The sequence below is a fragment of the Urocitellus parryii genome, chromosome 11 (genome assembly GCF_045843805.1).
Source record: "Urocitellus parryii isolate mUroPar1 chromosome 11, mUroPar1.hap1, whole genome shotgun sequence".
NCBI lineage: Eukaryota > Metazoa > Chordata > Mammalia > Rodentia > Sciuridae > Urocitellus > Urocitellus parryii.
In genome coordinates this window covers 29,590,012-29,615,019 of record NC_135541.1, presented here as the reverse complement: position 1 = coordinate 29,615,019, position 25,008 = coordinate 29,590,012, and the positions used below count along the sequence as shown (strand labels likewise).

The 25,008-nt window shown below is 38.3% G+C and overlaps 1 protein-coding gene across 2 annotated transcripts in view; it reads left to right on the top strand.

Annotated features, from left to right (window-relative positions):
- The window catches only part of Tesk2 (testis associated actin remodelling kinase 2), a 132,765-nt gene that overhangs the window by 85,294 nt on the left and 22,463 nt on the right, over positions 1-25,008 (top strand). For both annotated transcript variants that reach the window (XM_026397738.2, XM_077791055.1), the window contains one exon: positions 6,254-6,302. In XM_026397738.2, the coding sequence (XP_026253523.2) occupies positions 6,254-6,302 (49 nt within the window). The remainder of the gene's footprint in view (positions 1-6,253; positions 6,303-25,008) is intronic.

Below are 25,008 nucleotides of genomic sequence, written 5' to 3'. Positions count from 1 at the left end.
AGTGGCACACACTAATGATCTCAACTGTTTGGTGGTCTGAGTCAGAGGATCACAAATTCAAGACTAACCTGGGCATTTTAATGAAATTTTGTCTCAAAATAAAAAATAAAAAATGCTGGGGATGTAGCTCAGTCTGAAAGACCCTGTGTTTAATCCCTAGTAGTGGGGGAGCAGGGGGGAAGGTTACTTGCTTAAATGTCTCTTAGGTGAAAATGGATAGATACCTCTGTTGTAGTATAAAAGTCAGTAAATTTTTTTTATGTAAAGGATTAAATAATAAATATTTTAGTCTTTGCAAGCCATGCGGTCTCTGTCACAATGCCATTATAATATCAGAGCAGCCATAGATAATACTGTGACTTCAGTCCAAACAATTTATTAAAACAGTTAACCAACCCTTGCTAGTGCCCATCACAATATGGAAAGCCTCAGTGAAGGACAAAATATGGCTTATCATATTTTACCTTTACACCTCTTATGCTATGGGTGGGATAATGGGACTAGAATTTTTCTAGGCAAGGATATAATTGCCATTTAATCTCAGAAGCATTATAGTTTAACCACATTCTGCATTATACCCATTTATCTTTTATTACAATTACCTTCCAACAGAATAATCCTTAGAATGAAATTTCTGTAAGAGCAGGGACTTGGTTTTATTCATTTTCATGTCCTTAATGCCTCGCACATAGCAGACACTCAATAAACAAATAGTTGTTTGCATTTATTTATTTATTTTTAAGATGAGGTCTTGCTGTGTTGCCCAAGCTGACCTTGAACTCCTGGGCTCAAGAGATTTTACTTTCTCAGCCTCCCATGCAGCTGGGACTACAGATCACTGCACTCTGCTAAATAATTGTTTAATAAATCAGTAGTATATTGCTATAGACACTGTACCTTGTGGCCTTAATCAACTTCAGCATTCTAGAGGCAGTCCTTCAGCACTTGATTTATATTCATTATTTGTTAGATTTTTACCTATTCCATATTCCACTGATTCACTTTCTTTCGTATTAGGAAGTGAGTTTTATAGTGAAGAAAGAATATAGTCAAATGTCCCACTTTTACAAAGTAAGGAATGGGAGTAGGGACAAGGGTTGGGGAATGGAGAAGAGAGTGGATATATAGAAACTAGCTTCTTCCCAGCTACCTATAACCAAGTTTGATTCTTGCCTGGATTATTTTTAAGTAATTATGATAATTGCTTACAGTTTTTAAAACTCTTGCTATAGTCTAGTCACTGTGCTATACACTTTGCATTTATTATTTCATTCAGTCTTTATCACAATTTTATGTTGTGGACACTATTATCCCCATTTTATAGAGAGGGAAACTAATGTATGCCTAGTGATGAGTGGAGATGGAATTTGAACCCATGCTAATTTCAAAGCCCTTTTAACTACCCTGCTGTTTTGCTTACCATGTTTTTCTAAGGCAGAGTAGGTTTCTAGAAATGAGTCGTTGGAACTTGCACCCTATTTTCCTTATTACCTAGATCTTCCTGAGATTCTTTCCTTCCTCAAGTTCCCAAGGCTCTGGATGAACTTAAAGAAAACCAGCAGTCCAGAAACCACCCATTAGCCAGGTGCAGTGGTGAATGCCTGTAATTCCAGGACTTGGGAGGCTGAGGCAAGAGGATCATGAGTTTAAGGCAGCCTCAGCTATTTAGCAAGGCCCTAAGCACCTTAGCAAGACCTTGTCTCTAAATAAAATATAAAAAGGGACTGGGGATGTGGCTCAGTGGTTAAGGGCCCCTGGGTTCAATCCCCAGGACAAAAACAAAAAACAAAACAAAAACACTCCTTGAGGAAATTCTGGTATTTCCACATTAATTAAATGTGGTAGCAGCATGTCTTTAAAACTCTGCTGTAGTATTGCAGCTTGACCAGATATTCTCCTCACTATTTCTTTTCACTTAGTAATCATTTACTAAGTTTGCATACTGTTTGCTAGGTGCTGTTAAGGGTTGTCACATGAAAGAATATGATACAGACTCTGCCTTCAGGGAATTTTATTGTCTTTACCAGCACAATCATTGCTCAGCCTTGCACTCTCACTTGTTGTCAGTCTCTTCCCTTTTCTTTGCCATTCTAAACTTGAACTGACTTGAGACTTGGGTGTTGTTGAGGAAACTTCCTTCTTGACAACCCAAACTCTTAATGTTACTGGCTTTATGATGTTTATATTCTTTATAATAATCATTTAAATCATTGATTCATTGTTTTTATTTAAAATTTATTTATTGAAAAAACTACAAGGGCTGGGGCTGGGCTCAGTGGTAGAGCACTTGCCTCATATTTTTGAGGCACTGAGTTCTATCCTCAGCACCACATAAAAATAAAGACACAAAAAGATACTTAATCCATTTAATTTTAAAAAAGTTTTTGGTTGTTGATGGACCTTTATTTTATTTATTTGTATATGGTGCTGAGAATCAAACTCGGTGCCTCACACATGGTAGGCAAGTGCTCTACCACTGAGCCACAACCCCATTGCCCTGTATCCATTAAAAAAAAAAATGCAATAGAAGTGTGTACAGTTAAAAATGGAAATCAAGGGACTGGGGTTGTGGCTCAGTGGTAGAGCGTTCTCCTAGCATGTGTGAGATGCTAGGTTTGATCCTCAGCACCACATAAATATAAAGTAAAGGAATTGTGTCCCACTACAGCTAAAAATTATTTTTAAAAAATGGAAATCAATCTTTTCCTCCTTTGCCCAGTACCATTTATTATTAATGCTTCTAGACATTTTCTACTAATATATAAACATGCTTTTTGAATTATGCTGTTTTATAATTTAGTGTTTTATTTATGTTTTGGGGTACTGGGGATTGAACCCAGGGGTGCTTACCACTGAATTACATTCACAGCCCTTTTTAAAAATTTTTTTCTTATTTATTTATTTATTTTATTTTGAGACAGAATCTCCCTAAGTCGCTTAAGACCTTACTAATTTGCTGAGGTTGGTCTCAAACTTGTGATCCTACTGCCTCAGCCTCCCGAGTTGCTGGGATTACAGGCATGCACCAATGCTTTCATCTCAGTGTTTTCATTTAACAATATATTTTCAGTATCTTACCATGTCAGTGTAAAAATATTACTTCATTACTGTAATGGCTATATAGCATTCCATTTTATGAATATACCAATAATACTTAAGCAGGCTTCACGAATATTTAGATTCATATATACTATTTTAAGTAGGTGTCCTTGCTTTTAGTCCATTTGGGCTGCTTTAATATAATACTTAAGGCTGGATAATTTATAAACAATAGAAATTTATTGTTCACAGTTCTGAAGGCTGGAAAGCCCAAGGTCAAGGTGCCAACAATTTCGCTATCTGATGTAGTTTCAGCTCTGCTACTAGCTGATAAAGTGCCTCATTGCAATGTCCTGACATTGTACAAAGGGCAATGTCCTTTGGGCTTCTTCTATAGAGGCACTAATACCATTCAGGAGGGCAGAATCTTTTTAACCCAATCACCTGCCAAAGACCCTATTTCTTAATATGATCATACTGGGGACTAAGTCTAAATATATGAATTTAGGGATACACAAACATTGAAACCATAACTTTACAAGTATTTTTGCTCACTTAAGTTGCATATATTTGCAAGATAAATTTCTAGAAGTGGAACTATTGGATTAATTAAACATTTTGTTAGATAATATCAATTACCCTTTGAAAAAGTTGTACCGGCGCTGGGGTTGTAGCTCAGCGGTTATAGAGCTCTCGTCTAGCATGTGTGAGGCGCTAGGTTCGATCCTCAGCACCACATAAAAACAAATAAAGGCATTGTGTCCAACTAGAACTAAAAAAAATATTAAAAAAAAAAGTTGTACCAAGAACGCAACAGTGTAAGTTCCTGTTTCCTCACCTTCTGGTCAATACTAAGCATTATCAGTCATAACCTTTGATAAATTTTTAAACGTGGTGTCTCATTTTTTAGTGTTAATTTCTTTATGTGTTCATTCTTTAGTGTTCATTTTTAGTTATGAGTGAATTTGATCACATTTTGATATTAACAGTAATTTTCCTGGAAATTATGTATATATCTTTTGCTTATTTTTCTATTTTTTTATTATACATTTGGAAGAATTTTTTGTAAGTTAAAGAAGTTAGTTCTTTATCATCCACCAAATGTTTTTCTCTCCCAGTTTGTTGTTTATAAATTATAGACTTCAAGCTAGGTAATCCAATTTACCTATTTCTTTATTTGGGGAAACTGAATCCCTAATAGATTTATTGACTTTTTTCTTTTCTAACTTTTTTGAGTGTGTGAGTATGCGTATATGTATCAGCTAGTAGCAGAGCTGAAACTATATCAAGCTTCCTTACTTCCAGTTTGAAGATTTGTCCATTATACCATGATATCTATAAGGCTTACTTACTGTCCTCTCTTTTCCCCCATTTTGTGGTGTGTGTGTGTGTGTGTGCGCGCGCGCACGCGATGGTGGGAATTGAACCTAGGGATGCTCTACCTCTCAGTTGCCCAGGCTGGGCTTGAATTTATGATCCTCCTGCTTCAGCCTCCCAAGTAGCTGAGATTATAGGTATGTGTTACCACATCTGATCCACCATTATTGATTTTTTTATTAGTGCTCAAGACAATACAATGATCTTGACATATCATACATTTGATTCAAATGGGGTATGAATTCTCATTTTTCCACGTGTACAGATTGCAGGATCACATTGGTTATACATTTATACATAGCAATACTAGTGTCTGTTGTATTCTGCTGCCCTTCCTATCTCCCCTCGCCTCCCCTATTATTGTTGTTTTTTAAGTTTAAAAAATATTTTTTATTAGAGCTTTATAGTTATAAAGTTGAAGTATCATAGTAGTTGGGTTTATCCAGACAAATAAATGCATGGAATTCAATTTCAATTCATGATCCCCCTTTTTCCCTTCCTCCTTCCCTCCCTTCCCCCACTCTCCTTCCTCTACTAGACTTTCCTTATGCTCATCTATTTATTTATATTTGATTGGTTCTTTTTACTTACGCATAAAGGTGAAGTTCCCTGTGATGTATTTATATATGCACATAACATGATAAAAGAATTCATTCTGCATTGCCCATTCCTCCACTCTGCCTGTCAATCTCCTATTCCTTTTTCTGGTGCTGGGGATCGAACCCAGGGCCTCACACATTCGATCTTCTACATTATTGATCTTCCTTTTATCTTTATTATATCCTATACTTTCCTCCCCTTTCTTTTCCTTTACTCTAGCATATGAGAGAAAACATTTGGCCTTTGAGTTTCTGATTTTGGCTTATTTCCCTTAGCATCATATTCTGTATTTCCATCCATTTACTGGCAAATGCCATAATTTCATTCTTTTTTTATAACTGGGTAGAACTCCATTGTGTGTGTGTGTATGTGTATCACAGGTTCATTTTTAAAAGATTTTTATTTGGTGCTGGGGATTGAACCTAGTGTCTCACACATACTAGGCAAGTGCTCTATCACTGAGCTACAACTATAGCCCTATACCACAGTTTCTTAATCCATTATATATATTTACAGGGATCTGGGTTGATTCCATAATTTAGCTATTGTGAATTGTGCTGCTATAAACATTGAAGTGGCTGTATTGCTATAGTATGCCAATTGTACACCTTAGGGGAAAATACCAAGGAATGGGATAATTTGGTCATATGTCCACATTGTTTTGTGAGTTGTTTTTTTTTAAACTACATATTGCTAAAACCAGATGTTTTAATGTTGATGTTTCATGGTAAACTTTGAGTTTTATCAGTCTGGCACTTTAATTAAGATTAAGAGGGGCTGGGGTTGTGGCTCAGCAGTAGAGCACTCGCCTAGCAAGTGCGAGGCCCTGGGTTCGACCCTCAATACCACATAAAAATAAATTAAATAAAATAAAGATTAAAAAAAAAAGCTTTCGGGCATGCGTGCGGCCTGGGTTCGATCCTCAGCACCACATATAAACAAAGATGTTGTGTCCACTGAAAACTAAAAAATAAAATATTAAAAACTCTCTCTCTCTCTCTCTCTCTCTCTCTCTCTCTCTCTCTCTCTCTGTCTCTCTCTCTCTGTCTCTCCTTCAAAAAAAAAGCTTTCATAAAAAAAAAAAAAAGATTAAGAGGCTATGGGATTGAATAGGAACCCACAGTGTTTCACAGGTATTGGGGTGTTTCTGATGCATGGGTAACTCTATAGTTTATCTATATGGAATTTATGTTCATGTTCTTTTTATTTTAGTTTAAAAAATTATTTTATTTTTCAGGTATTTGGGTGTATGTGTACATGAAGGACAGTTGCATGCACTTACAGAGGTAAGACTTTAATACGTGGGTTGAAGTGACTTCTTTGCCTTAATTTCAGCATTTATGGTTGTATAGTAAGTGTTATATGTGTATGTAAGCAAAATATGTGTGTTTATGTTTATGCAAAAATGGCAGTATTTGCTAGGCATCGTGGCATACTCCTGTAATCCCAGCAATTTAGGAGGCTAAGGCAGGAGGATTGCAAGTTTGAGGTTAGCTTCAGCAACTAAGACCCTGTCTCAAAATAAAAAATAAAAAGTGCTGGTAATGTGACTCAGTGGTCAAGCACCTTTTGGTTCAATCCCCAGTGCCAAAAAAAAAAAAAAAAAAAAAGACAGTGTTGACAATGCTTTCTTCTATTCCCTTGGGACAATGGTCATATCTCTTTACACCTTTATGTTCCTTCATAGTAGTGGTGAGTACTATGAGAATATGACTGTTGAAGTGTTAAATTTGTCCCTGCTCCCTGGATGACTCCCTTCTAAGCTGAGGGATGGAGGCATCACTCAACTATGAACTCTCCTGGCAACAAATTTCAGATCATCTGGGAAATGTTTGGGGTCCTACTCTAGAATTCCACAGTCACTGCTCTGATTTACTAATTGGTTTTATTACTTATTGATATCAGATTACATTTCCATTCTCATTTCATTTCCAGCCTTTGTTAGAGAAATATGTGATAGTCATTACTTGCCTTCTGAGGGCCACAGAATTCTCTCTAGAGCAAAGGTGTCCCAAAGTCAGGTACCAAGTTATGAGCTTCAGAATATGCTTGAGTTTCTTGGATACACAGATTCCTGGAATCTTCTAGGTTTAATAGGTACATAGGTTCCAGGCATAATTTTAAAATTATTTGCATCACTGGGGATTGAACCTGGGATTTCATACATCCTATGTAAGTGCTCTAGTGCTGAGCTATACCCCGCTATTCCTTTTTTTTTTTTTTTTTTTTTTTTTTTGGTACTGGGGATTGAACCCAGAAGTGCTTTACCATTCAGTTGACCTTGAAATTTTGATCCTCCTGTCTCAGCCTTCTAAGTAGCCTGGATTAAAGGCCTACACCACTGTACTCATCCCCATTTGTTTATTTAAAAGCTCCCCAGATTGATTGATTGATTGATTGATTGATTTTTCTAGTGTTGTGATTTGAACCCAGCACCTGACACCCACTAGGCAAATGTTCTATCACTGAGCTGTATCCCCACACCTCCTGAGATCATTTTAATAAGAATATAGATTTGAGAATATGTTCCAGAATGTTTTCACATTCCTCCTTGAGAAGTTACTACTAAAGTACAGAGTGAAGAATTAGGGAATTTGTTTAACAGAATTTGTAAGAGTTTAATTTCCTGCTGACTTGTTGCCTGGTAATCCTTAGTATATTTTGAAGGAAAGTCCTATATGCTTCACTCTGTGTCTCTTTTCTGTTACCAAAGGCACTGGAATGCAAAATGGGTATAACTATATCCTGCCTCTTATCTGGAAGGCCAAAAAAATGGTGGAATGGTGAGGAAGTTAAGAGCATGATCTCTGAAGTCTAGATTGATCCCCCTAGGTTTGAATCTCTGTGCTTGTACCTCAATGTTTTAATCTGTCGAATGCAAAGAAGAATAATAGTACATGCTTTATGAAATGTAGCGAAGAGTACCAGAGTTGAACCCTAGAGTATTCACTTTTAAAGTTCAGGGAGAAGGTTAATACTGAGGAGTGGTTATTGAGGTAGGAAGAAAACCAGAAGAGCATGTTCTTGGGGTGGAAAGAAAGGTGTTTCAAGAGGAGGGAATAATTAATTGTGACAAATGCTGCTGATAAAATGATGACCTCGCAAGGACGCTGTGAGTATGAATTATAAAATGCTTATTTAGCACAGTGCTCGGCACATATAGTAATTGCTTAATACATGTTAACTGTTTTCAACTTTAATTATCAACAGTGACTAGTCCCTCCTCTGAATTCTAAATTGTCAATATTTTTCTATTCTGTTAATGTCATTGAAGTTTTAAAAAGCTTTTTACTGAGTTATGAACAGAAAACACACACATAAGAAAAATATAGCTCACTAATTTTTCCAAAGGAGCACACCTTAATCAGCATTCTATATCAAGATTTTCTGTGTATGTCTTTTCTCAGAAGTGAGTTTATAATTTTTTTGTACCAATGATTGAACCCAGGGGTACTTAACCACTGAGCCACATCCCAGCCCTTTTTTATTTTTTATTTTAAGACAGGATCTCACTAAATTGCTTAGGGTCTCACTAAGTTGGCTATCTTTGAACGTGTGATCCTATTGTTTCAGTCTCCTGAGATGCTGGGATTAGGTGTGCCAACTGCATCCATTTGGCTAGATTAGACACTTCTACTGGTCACATGCTTACTCATGCATCTGCAGGTCAGCTGATGATCTGCTCTATCCTGGGATTTACTGGAGTAGTTTTGCTCTAGCTATTTTTCTTCTTCCTTCTGGGACCAGTAGTCTAACTTGAATATACTCTTTTAGGGGTGATCCTGTATCAGCAAGAGTATCCAGTCTATTTACATAAATGTGTTCCACAACTCTGTTCATGTTCAAGTGTGCTTGACTAACATCCTGTTAGACAAAGCAAGTCACATGCCTGAGCCCAGGAGTGGGAATTATGCCTTGCCCAAATTAGAAGTGTATTCCAGTGGGCTGAAGTTGAAGCTCAGTGTTAGAGTGCTTGCCTGGCATGTGTGAGGCCCTAGGTTCGATCCTCAGCACTACATATAAATAAATAAAATAAAAAAGATCCACTAGCAACTAAAAAAATATTTCTTAAAAAAAGAAGTGTATTCCAATGTTACATGTCAAAGGGCATGGATTCAGTAAAGAGTGAAGAATTAAAACTCTTGATGCAATCTCCTGCACTCTGAATATCCCAATGAGCAGATCATTACTAATTTTTCTTTTCTGGTTCAGTTGAGGGTAAAGACTTTCTTTCTTTCTTTCTCTTCTATTTTTTTTGGGGGGGTGGGGGTGGGGTGTTAAGGATTGAGTCCAGAATGCTTAACCACTGAGCTACATCCCCGGCCCTTTTTATTTTGAAACAGGTCTCAAAATAAAATGTAGAAAGGGCAGGGGATGTAGCTTAGTGGTAGGTAGAGTGTCCCTGGGTTCAATCCCCAGTACTGCAGGGAAAAAAATTAAATTGAAATAAAAAATTTGCTAGGCGTGGTGGCATATGCCTGTAATCCCAGCAGCTTGGGGGAGGCTAAGGCAGGAAGATCATTAGTTCAAAGTCGGCCTCGGCAAAACCAAGGTGCTAAGCAACTCAGTGAGATTCAATCGCTGGTATCGCGTCCCCCTCCCCCCCCCGAAAAAAAATTTTAAAATTCTGTTTTATAGATGAGAAATCTAAGGCTTAAAGAAATGTATGATTGGATACAGGTTTGTCTGGTTTCAAAGTCTATACCCTTCCCATTGTATGCTATTCTGAATTTATTTTTATATTCAACAGGGTTAAACAACAGGGCTTTGTGTAGCATATGTTATATTTGTAGAATTAGGTTCTGACTAACTCTTTATGTATTCTGGGTTATTTGAAAAATATGTTTTCTGGTTATTGGGTATATTCGATATAAGTAACAGGAAATAGTTAAGTGGCCTTAAACAACAAAAAACTCATATAAATGAAATTTCAGCACTTTATTAGTTAAAGTGTTGATTTAATTCAGCAGCAAAATAGATGATTTCTAAAGACCCTACTCTTTACATCTCTATTCTTTGTCTTTACATTATCAACATCATCCTAAAGTTGGCTGTCCTTCATAATAAAAAAGTAGTGACTGAGCTGGGGATAGTAGTAGTGACTCAGTGATAGACTACTTGCCTAGCATGCACAAGACCCTGGGTTCAGTCTCCAGCAGAAAACAAAAACAAAAACAAACAAAAAAACAACTTGCCACTAATTTGCATGATATATGTTTTCTGTATCTAAAATGGATGGGGGTTGGAGTAGTTTAAAAGTAGCTGGGCAGGGAGAGGGATGCTTCTAGACAGATTATGTGCCATCTCATAATATTATTTTTTCTTTTTAAGCTTGTTAAGAAAAGCACGAAGAATGTCCTTACAATCAAGTAGTGTGAGGACCTATTAGTATAGGATGTCTCAGTGGCTAGAAGACTAGAGATTTGGAGAATGGGTTGGGTAAATAGTTGTGGGATCTCCTGATCAAAGGAGCCAGCAAATAAATTGGGCATGGGGGGTACTTTTTGTGTGTGGAGGTTATCTCTTGCCTTTTCTGCCACTGAAAAACTATTTTCCCCCCACTGTGGCAACAAGAACCACTAAACTAATTCTGAAATCGCAGAGTATTCCTTTGACCTGCTGAGGTGATACTGTCTTTTTACAGCAAACACCTCAGTCAAGCAGATATTTGTTACTGAAGAAATGCTTTTAGTTCATGAGGTAATGAAGTGGATCAGTTCTGTGGACTGCTGCAGAACCCCGCCATACACCTTCTTTCTTTATTGCTTTGGGAATTTCTTGTTTATGTGAGTTGATATGGACTGCTTCTGAGTTGGTTTTGTTGGACTTATAAGAAGCCTTATATAATCAGACAGCTTTTAATGAAAGGAAACTCTCTGGGTTCAGGGACCAAACTCATGCATTATTTATTTATTTATTTTAAAAAGAGAGAGAATTTTTTTAATATATATTTTTTAGTTTTCAGCGGACACAACATCTTTGTTTGTGGTGCTGAGGATCGAACCTGGGCCGCATGCATGCCAGGCAAGCGCGCTACTGCTTGAGCCACATCCCCAGCCCTCATTCATTATTTATAAAAATGAACAGCCAAACCCTGATTCCAGTTTCTTGGTGTGCTGTGATATTGCCATTAGTTGTACCTGCTGCTTTCCTTTTTGTGTGTGTGTGTCCCAGTACAAAGTAGTCTTTTGGCCTAATTTACCTTGAGCCAGATGCAAAGTTGCCTGGTGCCCTGAATTGCATTAATTTGGTGGCAGAAACATACCTATCTTTCAAGTATGGGGAAGCTGCTGTTACCCCATGTAAGTTGAAGAGGGCACCCTTAAGGTACCAATGATTGCCCCTGTGATTCAGGATTTCCTTAAGGACTATCGAGGATGGGGGAAATGACAAAATATGATTTAGAAACAAGGAAAAAAGAGATTCACCTGAAACATATTACTTTGAGTGGGTTTGCTATTGGCTAGGCACTTTTTTTTAATATTTATTTTTTTAGGTGTAGATAGACACAACACAATGCCTTTATTTTTATGTGGTGCTGAGGATTGAACCCAGGTCCCACCCGTGCGAGGCAAGCGCTCTACCGCGGAGCCACAATCACAGCCCCTGGCTAGGTACTTTACTAAGCTCTGAGCTTAGAATAAGAAAGATTCCTGTTCTCCTTATTTATTGTTGCATTACAAACTACTCCAAAACAACCATTTTATTTTGCATGTGATTTTCTAGGTCAGGTATTTAGAAGCGCTTTGCTGGATTGTAAGCCATCTCTATCAGTGAGGGTAGCTAAACTGGAGGACCCACTTTTTAAATTTATTTTTATTTTTTGGCACTGGGGATTGAACCCAGGGGTTCTTTATCACTGAGCCACATCCCCAGCCCTTTTTGTTTTTTGTTTTAAGACAAGGTCTCACTAAGTTGCCTAGGGCCCTGCTAAGTTGCTGAGGTTGGCCTCAATCTTTATTTATTTATTTATTTATTTATTTAAGAGAGAGAGAGAGAGAGAGAGAGAGAATTTTAACATTTATTTATTTTTTCTTAGTTCTCAGCGGACACAACATCTCTGTTTGTATGTGGTGCTGAGGATCGAACCCGGGCCTCACGCACACTAGGCGAGCGCGCTACCGCTTGAGCCACATCCCCAGCCCCCTTTTTTTTTTTAAAGAGAGAGTGAGAGAGAGAGAATTTTTTAATATTTATTTTTTAGTTCTCGGCGGACACAACATCTTTGTTGGTGTGTGGTGCTGAGGATCCAACCCGGGCCGCACGCATGCCAGGCGAGCGCGCTACCGCTTGAGTCACATCCCCAGCCCCATGGCCTCAATCTTATGATCCTCCTGCCTCAGCCACCCAAGCCACTAGGATTACATGTGTGTGCCACTGCACCCAGTAGGAACCACTTTCAATATGACTTCTGTATTTACATGTCCAGTCCTGTGGTAATCTTTTATCCCCCCCCCACTTTTTCCACATGGTATCTTATTCTCTGGGTCATTTTCATATAGCTTGGACTTGTTACAGCATGGTGATCTTAGGATAGACAGTGTGGTAACAGGTGAGTGGTTCAGGCCACACAAGTGGAAACTGAAAGTTTTTTTTTTTTTTTTTTTTTTTTTTTTTTTTTTTTTAAAGAGAGAGTGAGAGAGGGGAGAGAGAGAGAGAGAGAGAGAATTTTTAATGTTTATTTTTTTTTTAGTTCTCGGCAGACACAACATTTTTGTTGGTATGTGGTGCTGAGGATCGAACCCGGGCCGCACGCATGCCAGGCGAGCGCGCTACCGCTGAGCCACATCTCCAGCCCCCTGAAAGTTTTATTATGATCTAGCCTGGAAAGTTCCATTGTTGCTTAAGCTGCATTCTTTTTTTTTTTTTTTTTTTTTTTTTTTTTTGGTTTTCTTATTTTTTATTCTGTCCTTTAGGTGAGGAAAGTTACAAATTATTTTCTTTTTTTTTTTTTTTTTAATTGGTCGTTCATAACATTACATAGTTCTTAATACATCATATTACACGGTTTGATTCAAGTGGATTATGAACTCCCGCTTTTACCCCGTATACAAATTGCTGTATCACATCAGTTACCCTTCCATTGATTGACATATTGCCTTTCTAGTGTCTGATGTATTCTGCTGTCTGTCCTATTGTCTACTATCCCCCCTCCCCTCCCCTCCCCTCCCCTCCCCTTTTCTCTCTCTACCCCTTCTACTGTAAATCATGTCTTCCATTTGTATTCTCTTGACTTACCCCTCCTTACCTCTTAAATGACATTTTGTATAACCCTGAGGATCGCCTTCCATTTCCATGCAATTTCCCTTTTCACTCCCTTTCCCTCCCACCTCTCATCCCTGTTTACTGTAAATATTCTTCTCAAGCTCTTCGTCCCTACCCTGTCCTTGTTTACACCCCTTATATCAAAGGAGTCATTTGGTATTTGTTTTTTAAAGATTGACTAGCTTCACTTAGCATAATCTGCTCTAATGCCATCCATTTCCCTCCAAATTCTATAATTTTGTCATTTTTTAATGCAGAGTAATACTCCATAGTGTATAAATGCCACATTTTTTTTATCCATTCATCTATTGAAGGGCATCTAGGCTGGTTCCACAGTCTTGCTATCGTGAATTGAGCTGCTATGAACATCGATGTAGCAGTGTCCCTGTAGCATGCTCTTGTTAGGGCTTTAGGGAATAGACCGAGAAGGGGAATAGCTGGGTCAAATGGTGGTTCCATTCCCAGCTTTCCGAGAAATCTCCATACTGCTTTCCAAATTGGCTGCACCAATTTGCAGTCCCACCAGCAATGAACAAGAGTGCCCTTTTCCCCGCATCCTCTCCAGCACTTATTGTTGTTTGACTTCCTAATGGCTGCCAGTCTTACTGGAGTGAGATGGTATCGTAGGGTAGTTTTGATTTGCATTTCTCTGACTGCTAGCGATGGTGAGCATTTTTTCATGTACTTGTTGATTGATTGTATGTCCTCCTCTGAGAAGTGTCTGTTCAGGTCCTTGGCCCATTTATTGATTGGGTTATTTGTTATCTTATTGTCTAATTTTTTGAGTTCTTTGTATATTCTGGTTATTAGGGCTCTATCTGAAGTGTGTGGAGTAAAGATTTGTTCCCAGGATGTAGGCTCCCTATTTATCTCTCTTATTGTTTCTTTTGCTGAGAAAAAACTTTTTAGTTTGAGTAAGTCCCATTTGTTGATTCTATTTGTTAACTCTAGCGCTATGGGTGTCCTATTGAGGAATTTGGAGCCCGATCCCACAGCGTGTAGATCATAACCAACTTTTTCTTCTATCAGATGCCGTGTCTCTGATTTAATATCAAGCTCCTTGATCCATTTTGAGTTAACTTTTGTGCACGGCGAGAGATAGGGATTCAGATTCATTTTGGTGCAAATGGATTTCCAGTTTTCCCAGCACCATTTGTTGAAGATGCTATCCTTCCTCCATTGCATGCTTTTAGCCCCTTTATCAAAAATAAGATAGTTGTAGTTTTGTGGATTGGTTACTGTGTCCTCTATTCTGTACCATAAGCTGCATTCTTTTTGGGCAACAAGTCACTAATAGCAGCTCTGATTCAACATTCTTTCTGCATAAACTATGAAATACTTTTCAGTACTCTCAGAATAAAGTCAAAACATCTGATCTTACTACTGCTTATCTCTAAGGGTCTCACTAATCCCTTCTATCATCTCTGCTCTGGTATGAACTATGCGCTATAGCTGTACTGAGCCTCTTCCATTTTCACAAAATGTATGTGACCCTTTCCATCTTTGGGCTCCCACACTAGTTCCTCCCCTCTGCTTAAAACAACACACCTTTCCATCTCCTCTTAGTCCAATCAATTCCTCAGGACCCCACTTAGATACCACTCTCTATAGGAAGCCTTTCTTTTTCTTTTTCTTTTTTTTTTTTTTACCAGTGGGGAAACTGGGGACTGAGCTCAGGGGTACTCTATCATTGAGCTATATCCTCCAGCCCTTTTTATTTTTTATTTTGAAACAGGGTCTCACTGAATTGCTGAGATTGACCTAGAACTTGTGATCCTCCTTCCTCAGCCTCCTGAGACTCTGAAATTGCAGGCATGCATCACTTTATGAACTAGAAAGCCTGTTTTGGTCTCCCAAGAATAATTTTGCATCTCTCCTATGCTCCTATAATATAGTAGTTTTTATCGCTGATTTCACTTGATCATTTGCTTGTATATGGAAATAACAAATTTCTTTTTTTTAATATTTATTTTTTAGTTGTAATTGAACACAATACCTTTATTTTTATGTGGTGCTGAGAATCGAACCCAGGGCCTTGCATGCGCTAGGCGAGTGCTCTACCTCTGAACCACAACCCCAGCAATAAATTTCTTGAGAGCAAGGACTGTGACATCCATTGATTCCTAGCAGAGTGCCTGACAAATGGTAGCTGTTTATCATAATTGTTAATTGAATAAATGAATAATATGCATAGCAAAGGAAATAATCAGCAAGGAGACAACCTACTGAATGAGAGAAAATATTCACAAAATATTCATTCATCAAGGGATTAATATCCAGACTTTAGTATAAGGAACTCAACTCAGGAATAAATAAATAAAGATGATTTTTAAATGGGCAAAAAAGCTGGGTGTGGTGGTACACACCTTTAATTTCAGTGACTAGGGAAGCTAAGGATCACAAGTCAGCCTCAGTAATTTAGCAAGGCCCCCAAGCAATTTAGCAAGACTCTGTCTTAAAATAAAAAATCAAAAGGGCTAGGGATGTGGTAAAATGCCCCTAGGTTCAATCCCCAGTACCAACAACAACAACAAAATGGCAAAAAATCTGAATAGTTCTCGAAGATGATATACAGATGGCTAACAGCTATATGAAAAATGTTCGCCATCATTGATCATCAGGAAATGCAAATCAAAACTACAATGGAATATCATCTCACCCCAGTTGTAATGACTGTCACCAAAAAGATCATAACAAATGCTGGCTGGGATTCAGAGAAAGGCTAACTCTCATACACTTTTGGTAGGAATATAAATTATTATAGCCTTATGAGAAACAATATGAAATTTACTTTAAAAAAAAGTAGAAACATGCTGGGCCTGGTGGTAATCCCAACAATTCAGGAGGCTAAGATGGGAGAATCTCAAGAGCTCAAGTTCAAGGCCAGCTTGGGTAACTTAGAGAGACCCTGTCTCAAAAAAAGAAAAGAAGGGCTGACAGGGTAGTAGGTGGGTGGGTGGGGGATGTTGGTAGTAGAGAACCTCTGGGCTTAGTTTCCAGAAAGAAAGACAGACAGACAGACAGACACACACACACACACACACACACACACACACACACACACATCCCTGGCTCAAAGACACTTATCTCTTGGAAAACCATTCCTCTGATTCTTACTTTGTCTTTCTTTCCCTCCCCAAATCCCTCCCCCACCCCACCCCCACACACCATTTATTTGGTCATAATATTTCCCTTCATTTATCTCCTCCTATAGTATCTTTGAACTACTTTTATCTTACATGTAGTAAAGTTGTTTTGCTTCAATTTCCCTGCAGAAGAGTGTAAAGTTCTGGGCCGGAGCTGTAGTTCAGTGGAAGAGTGCTATCCTAGCATGTATGAACCACTGGGTTTGATCCTTAAACAAATAAAGGCATGCTATCCACCTACAACTTTTTTTAAAAAAGAGTATAAAGTTTTAAAGTAGGAGGGACCCAGGTTTTTAGATCAAAGAGCTTGGGTACATATCCAGGCTCCACCATTTTCTAGTTGAATATTCATGAACAGGTCATTTAAATTCTCTGAGCTTGATTTCCATGTTTATTTAAAAAAAAAAGAAAAAAAAGAAGGATGAGGTATCTATGTTTGTTTCTTTTTGTTTTTATTTTGTGGTGCTAGGATCAAACCCAGGGCTTTCTGCATGCTAGGCATTTGCTCTGCAGCTGACCCCAGCCCCAAATGAGGTGGTGAAGATGATTTGTAAAACCACTTAGTTGCTGGTGGTTAGCAAGGATAATACATTACTCATTTGTATACTCCTATTCTCCCAGCAATACTTTGTATTTAGTAGCCTGCTCTGCCCTGTGCCTGTGCACACACATACAGGCTGAATGAATGGGGGGAAATTAATAAAACGTTTTATGCTATCAAAAAAGTGAAATAGAGGTAAATTTTCTTTATTTCTTTTTTTCTTTTCTGGTACTGGGGATTGAATCTGGGGGCATTTAACCACTGAGCCACATCCCCAGCTCTTTTTATTTGTTTATTTTGAGGCAGGGTCTTGCTAAGTTGCTGAGGTTGGTCTCAAACTTGATTCTTCCTGCCTCAGCCTCCCAAGTCCCTTAGATTACAGTTGTGTGCCACTGTGCCCAGCTGAGGTAAATTTTTTAATGCATTTTAGTATCTATATGATTGGCTGGAATTTTTGCCTCATGAATAACTTCTAAATGGATTTTTGCATTGTTCAATTATAATGCCTCTTGCATAGTCCTCTTTGATTTTGTAACTAATTTGACCAACATTTCATTTTCTATCCAATTAGCCGATTAGTCAAATACATATTTCTGGTGTACTAAAAAAGAATAAAACGAGCACTGGGGCTTTTGGAGACATACACAAATATACACACAAACATGTTACCCATTAAGTGCAGTCCACTAAGATTTTTGGATAAGAAAATATTTTTTAACCAAAAATTTATTGTATTTGGCAATATCAAGGATAGCTTTTATTTTTCCTTCCCAAGGGTATTTTACCACTAAACTATATTTCCTGACTCTTTTATTTTTTATTTTCAGACAAGGTCTTGGTAAGTTGCTGAAGCTGGCCTTAAACTTGCAGTCTTCCTGCCTCAACCTCTCAAGTTATTGGGGTCACAGATGTACACTACCAAGCCCATCCATTTACCTACTTTTTATCTTTCCTCTATCAGTCATTGGTACTCTCTGAGAATCAGCTAAGACCAATTTATGTTTTTTCTTGCTGGGGATTGAATCCAGGGCCTTATGTATGCTAAACATGTGCTCTATCAGTGAACAATATCCCTAACCACAAGGCCAACTTTCAAGTAATGCAGCAGATCTAGATATAATGTCACTAGAAGGGTTTAAGGAGTTAAAGTTAAATTATTTCAAAAATATTCTAAATGACTAGAAGCAGGGAATGCCCCTAGCCACTGAATTTGGAAACCCTTTCCGGATAAATTCAGTAAGATCAGGTCCAATGCCATTTGTACATCAGTGCCTAATAATAAATACTATTCCCACCACCTGCCTCACACCAGTAAGATCTTGTCCAAGGAAGAACCTTAGAATGCAATGTTGTGCTGTCATTGAAAGGCTCAGACAAAGGCTGAGTCTGGTTTTCTATAATGAAGAGGCTTTGCTGATTACAATGTTAAAGAGCACATAGCTAAGTAAGGGAAGTATTTTAGCTATACTGTCCCAAGTATTCCTCATATCTCAGTAAATGATGATGCAATGGCATCATTTGATTTCACATTCTCCTTCTTTTTTTAATTTTTATTTTTTAGTTGTAGGTGGACACAGTATCTTTATTTCATTTTTATGTGGTGCTGAGGATCGAACCCAGTGCCTCATGTGTGCTAGAAGAGCACTCTACCACTGAGCCACAACCCCAGCCCCACATTCTCCTTCTTATCAAAGTCACTACCAAGACCTTGCATTCCTATCTCCAAAAACAGATCTCTAAGCATCTTCACAGACACCACCCCTATTCAAGCTATCTCATCTCTCATCAGAAGTAAATCAAGTTCCTCCTAAGTGGTCTACTTGTCTCCACTTTTGTCCTGCTATAGTAAATTTTCTACAGAACAGCCAAAATGCTAATTTTAAAATATAGGTGGTATCGTACAAATCATGAGCACTCCAGGTTCAGTCCCCACCACAATAACAAAAAAGTAGAGAAATGGTTAATTGGGGAGAAAAAAAAGGTAAAATAAATCTAGATTTACTACATTCAAAAAATTATCCATCTGGTTGGAAGTATAGCTCAGTGTTAGATTGCATGCTCAGCATGTGTGAGGCCCTGGGTTTGATTACCAACACCACTCCCTCAACAAAATTATCCTTCCGGTTTCACTCATTTATTTTCTCATTCTGACACTTGAGATGGTCTGAAACTGAGTAAAAGAAAAGACTCTTCTGTTTTTCCTTTAGGGTGTAGATGGCCCTTATATTTCTGTCTGTCCCAGACCTGAAATCTTTTCTGTGCTGTAGAACTGGAACTGGCTGGGTTCTCTCTTCCCACTCTTTCATTTGGGTAGATAATTCCAAGTAGTCTTTTTGAACTTCTGTGAACTTGAGGGAATTTGGTTACCTATCCTTAGAGGAAATTTCTGCCTGCAGTTACAGGGACAACTGTCATGGGAAGCTGGATCTTTCCAGGGCAAATTAGAAATCTTTGTTCCCTCTCTCTACCTACCACTTACCATTATAAAATACCATTTGTGTTTGGAGTTTACTTCCTTTAATTTTTGTGTGTGTGGTACTGGGGATTGAATCTGGAACCTTGCACCTGCTAAGCAAGCACTCTACCATTTAATTGCATTTCCAGCTCTTTTAAAACTTTTGCTTGACTTTTTCCTTAAACAGAGGCTAAATAGTAGCTGAGGAGGCAGAAGAAAGGATTAGTTCATTTGAGGACAGGGTCTCCTTTGATATAAATCACCTTAATTAAAAACTTAACCTTGGGCTGGGGTTGTGGCTCAGTGGTAGAGCCCTTTTGCCTGGCATGTGTGAGGCCTTGTGTTCAATTCTCAGCACCACATGTAAGTAAATATAAATGAATATAAAGGTCCATCATCTATATATATATGTAAACTTAACCTCTTTTGGTTTCTCTTTTCATTTTAACTACTATCAAGACCCTACTCCTTAGATCTAGTGTGGCTGGGTCAGGGTACGTTGTGTTCCTTAACAGATTTCTTTATTCATTCTGAGCCCAGTACTAAGTATCAAAGGTTCCTGTCTTGACCCAGAGAGAGTACAAGGGTTGTATATGTGAGGTAGCAGGCTGAAGGGAACAGTGCTTTAGAACTTGGTCCCAACTAGTATGTTGAGGTAAAGTTCTCCTAGATTTTGAGATAGAAAAGCAGACTGAATGGAGTAATTAAAAGATCTGGCCTGACTGAAATCATGTCTAGAAGTTGGGTTGTAGCTTAGTGGTAAAGAGGATGCTTATCACCACATCACCCCAGCACCACCCCCTGCCAAAAAATTTTTTTTAAAAAAAGAGGAATTAATTAATTTTTTAAAATGCCTAACCCATTGATTGCTGGCTTATTTCTTTAAGATTTGATTTGCAGGTTAATAATCTTTTTAATTGTTTTTTTAGTTGTAGATGAACACACAGTATCTTTATTTATTTTTATGTGGTGCTGAGGATCAAACCCATTGCCTCACACATGCAAGGCAAGTGCTTTACCACTGAACTATAGCCCCAGCCCTTGCAGGTTTATCTTTTAATGTTTACTTTAATATTTTTATTTTGATTATGAAATGTTTGATATAAGAGTTATAATCTGCAGAGAAAGTGTAATCTTTTTCAGTGTTGGGGATAGAACTCATTGCTTTGTACATGCTAAACATGTACTCTACTATTGAGCTATATCTTCAGCCAGCAATTATATTTTTTGAATCTTGTGCATAAAGGGTCTTCTTATATAATCATTTAAATGCACAGAAAAACACATATACTACTTTAGGTATGCTGAACAAGCATATAACCTAGTTTTTACTGTAGCCCAAAAGTGCCTTTGCGCTGGCCACTGTATTTTTGTTGGTTGGCTCCAAACACAAAGACTAGTGGTGAATGGGTCATACTTAGTATCTGTATGTAAGAAGTATGAGTGAAGAGGGGGAGCTGGGTGCTGAGGCACACACCTGTAATCCCAGCAGCTCAGGAAGCTGAGGTAGGAGGATCGTTAAGTTCAAAGCCAACCTCAGCAAAAAGTGAAGTGCTAAGCAATTCAGTGAGACCCTGTCTCTAAATAAAATACAAAAAGGGCTGGGGATGTGGCTCAGTGGTTGAGTGCCCCTGAGTTTAATCCATGGTACACCCCTCCCCGCCAAAAAAGAGGGGGAGATATTTCTATGTCTGCCTTCTACTTGCCTTTTAGAAACTGCTGATAAAAGAAATATCTTCTATACTTTCCAAAAGGAGATCTCAGTTATATTTTCCATATGTTTAAAGGTTACTAACTATTTTGAGGAGTCTATGATAGGGTAATGGTAAAAGTATCCTTAGAACTTTATATTACTGATTGGCCAAACACACTATTTTATCACTTTATATTCAGTGCCTACCATATAGCAGGCATTATGTTTGTTTTTGCATGACATTTTATCAGAAAATTCCTCTAAAAGTATACTTTTCCTTTGTATCTTACTGGGAATTGAACCCAGGGCCTTTAACATGCTAGGCAAGCATATTCTAACACTGAGCTACACCCCCAGCCCTTAAATTACATTTTTTTCATAAGTAATTCTAAGCTGGAGTTGGGGGAATTCCAATAAAAAAAAGGAAATTAAAAACCTTTTATTTAAATGCACTTTATTATACCTTTGTTCATTCAACTGTTTACTATTCACTTTAGTGGATTCTGGGCTTACAAAGTGAGACCTGGTCCCTATAACCAAAGTTATTAGTACATGATAAGGAAGAGTAGAGCCAGGAACAGTGGTGCATACCTATAACCCTAGCAACTTGGGAGGCTGAGGGAGGAGGATTGCAAGCTCTAGGCCAGCCTCAGCAATTTAGTGAGACCCTGTCTCAAAATTAAATAAAGAGGGCTGGGATGTAGCTTATTGATAAAGTGGCCCTGGGCTCAATCTCTAGTACCCACCCCTGACACCCCCCCCCCCAAAAAAAAAAGCAGGTTTGGAGATATTTACAGGATGCAGAAGTGGCACAAAAGGTACAAAATATGGAATCAAGTAATGGAGTATCAGGGAATGTTTTCCAGCTGGGTTTGGAAGGATAAATAAAAATTAGCAAAACAGCTAGGAGTGGTGGCTTACATATATAATTCTAGCAACTCAGGAGGTTGAGGCTAGAGGATTGCAAGTTCCAGGCTGCCTCAGCAATTTAGTGAGACCCTAAGCAACTTAGCAAGAATCTGTCTCAAATAAGAAAATCTAAAAATAAAAGGAGGGTGGTGCTGGGTATGTAGCTCAGTAGTAAAGCATTCCTGGGTTCTATCCTCAGTTAAAAAAAAAAAAATAGAAAAGCTACAATGGGGAAGAAGGGTATCCTGGGAAGTAAGATAAGCACATGTGAAATCAGAAAGAATGAAACATTTAAATATTCTGAAACATTTTGGGTTAGTCAAATCCTTTTACTTTGTAGCTAGAACTAATGGCCCTTTTCTTTTTTGAGTCACCTCATTACTACTGACTGTTTAAAGTCAGGCAGGCCTGAGTGAACAACCTAGAAGGAAAGGTAATATACCAAGGCAAACTCAGGCTTTGGCGGATGTATTCTTACAGCGGTTGTGGATTCTCAACTGAGAACAGGAAGATCCTTTGGAGCACAAGCCTCCCACAGGGTGCTATTGGAATGCCTGTCCTGGAATTACCCAGGGAGGTAACAAAGCTATCTTTTCTTCTTTAAACCAAACCAGCAGGATGGGATATCTGCTAGTCTTTGTGTTTAGAGCTGACCAACAAACATACAGTGGCCAGCACAAAGGCATTATTGGGCTACAGTGAGAACTAGGTCAGGACCCAGACCCTCCTCTGTAGAAGACCCAGCCACAAAGTCGGGATCTGCTAAACCACTGATTTAGCTACTATGATTATTGACACTGATGCTAGGTTTTCTGGCTTATTGATGGCACAATAAGTAAGATTCTGGGATCTCTTCTCATTGATGCTCTGAACTTCTAACTTTGGGATCTCTGAGTTGCCTTTGACTCTTTTTTTCTCAGTTGTCATATCTACCACTCAGTTGCTTAATCCTTAAGATTCTTGCTCTGCGTTTTCTACTCCCATCATCACATGATATTTTCCCTTATGTTTGTGTCTCTTCTTCCTCTTTTTTTTTTGGTGGGGGGCGTACTGGGGATTGAGTTTTCAGGGGCACTTGGCCACTGAGCCACATCCCCAGCCCTATTTTGTATTTTATTTAGAGATAGGGTCTCACTGAGTTGCTTATTGCCTCACTTTTGCTGAGGCTGGCTTTGAACTCTCAACGCTCTTACCTCTCAGCCTCCTGAGCCACTGGGATTACAGGCATGCACTACCGAGACCACTTTCTTCTTCCTCTTTTCATAAGGCCACCAGTCATATTGGATTAAGGGCCCATCCTACTCCTGTTGACCTCATCTTACCTTGATTACATCTACAAAGACCCTATTTCCAATACAAGTACTAGAGTTTAGGACTTGAGTATATTCTTTTAGGGAAACATATTCCAACCCCCATCACATCATATTATACCTTTATTTATAAATCTTAAGTAGCCCTCACTGTCTGCCAAATTAACTATAGATGCTTCATCTTGGCATTCCAAAACTTCTGCACTAATAATAAACATAAGAATAATAACAACAGGGTTATGGTGTGACTCAGTGGTAGAGCATTCATCTAGCATATATAAGGCCCCTGGGTTTGATTCCCAGCACCGCACCTTTTATATATATCAACTGCTCACTTTTGCTCTTCACCTTTTATGTACATCAGCTCCTTGAATCTTCATAATAATGCTTTGGGTTAGGTACTATGATTATTCCCATTTTATAAAAGTCTACTAAAGAAATTGGGTAATTCATTCAATTAGTGGTAGTCAGAGATGAGATTTAGTCCTAGATAGTCTAAGTCTGTATTCTGTGGACTTCTCTATTATACTGAATTTCCCATCTCAACTTACAGATTCCTTTTCCCCTACTTATGCAGAAAGGGTTAATAAAAAAGAAAAAAGAAAGCAGAACTACCAACATCTGCATCATTTTCTTAACTGTGTGTTGCTTTTGTGTAGAATGTCTTCCTTTCTTTTTCTTCTCTTCCAGTCCTGGGAATTGAGCCCAAGGGTGTTCTACAACTGAGCTATATCCCTAGACCTTTTTATTTTTTTGAGATAGGGTATCACTGGATTGAAACTGTGATCCTTCTGCCTCAGCTTCCCAAATTGCTGGGATTATTGGAATGCACTGTGTCTGGCCTAGAAGGTCATTCTTAAATGCAGCCCTGCCTGTGGGTTTCCACGAAATGGAACTGAATCCTCACGAATGAGTGAATATTAGCCAGGTGTAGGTGGGGGCAGGGTATTCTAGGTAAAGTGATCAGCAATGTGGACAAACGTGCAGGTAAACTGGATCAGACTTTCATAAATAGGAGTGAAAGGCTTTGTATGATATGCTCAGAATTGTGGGTTTATACTAAAAGTAAGAGAGCATCATTGAATAATTGTTATAAAGGAGTGGCTTCGTATTGGTATTTCAGAAAAATTATCTTGGCTATATAGTGAAAAGTAAATTGGAATTAAGGACTAAATCTTTTTTTGTTGTTGTTGTAGCTGTCAATACCTTTATTTATTTTTTAATGTGGTGCTGAGGATCAAACCCAAGGCTTCGAACGTACTAGGCAAATGCTCTACTGAGCCACAACCCAGCCCAAGGACTAAATCTTTTTAACATACAAAGGGAAGGGATGGGGTTATGACTCAGTGGTAGAGCACTCACTTAGCACATGCAAGGCCCTGGGTTTGATTGTCAGCACCACATAAAAGTAAATAAATAAAATAAAGGTATTGTGTCCAACTACAACTAAAAAATAAATATTAAAAAAAAAAAGATGGGGGCTGGGGATGTGGCTCAAGCGGTAGCGCGCTAGCCTGGCATGCGTGCGGCCCGGGTTGGATCCTCAGCACCACATACAAACAAAGATGTTGTGTCCGCCAATAACTAAAAAATAAAGAAATATTAAAAAAAAAAAAAAAAGATGAAAAGGGGAAGCCAGGTTCCATGGCACACACCTGTAATCCCAGCAGCTT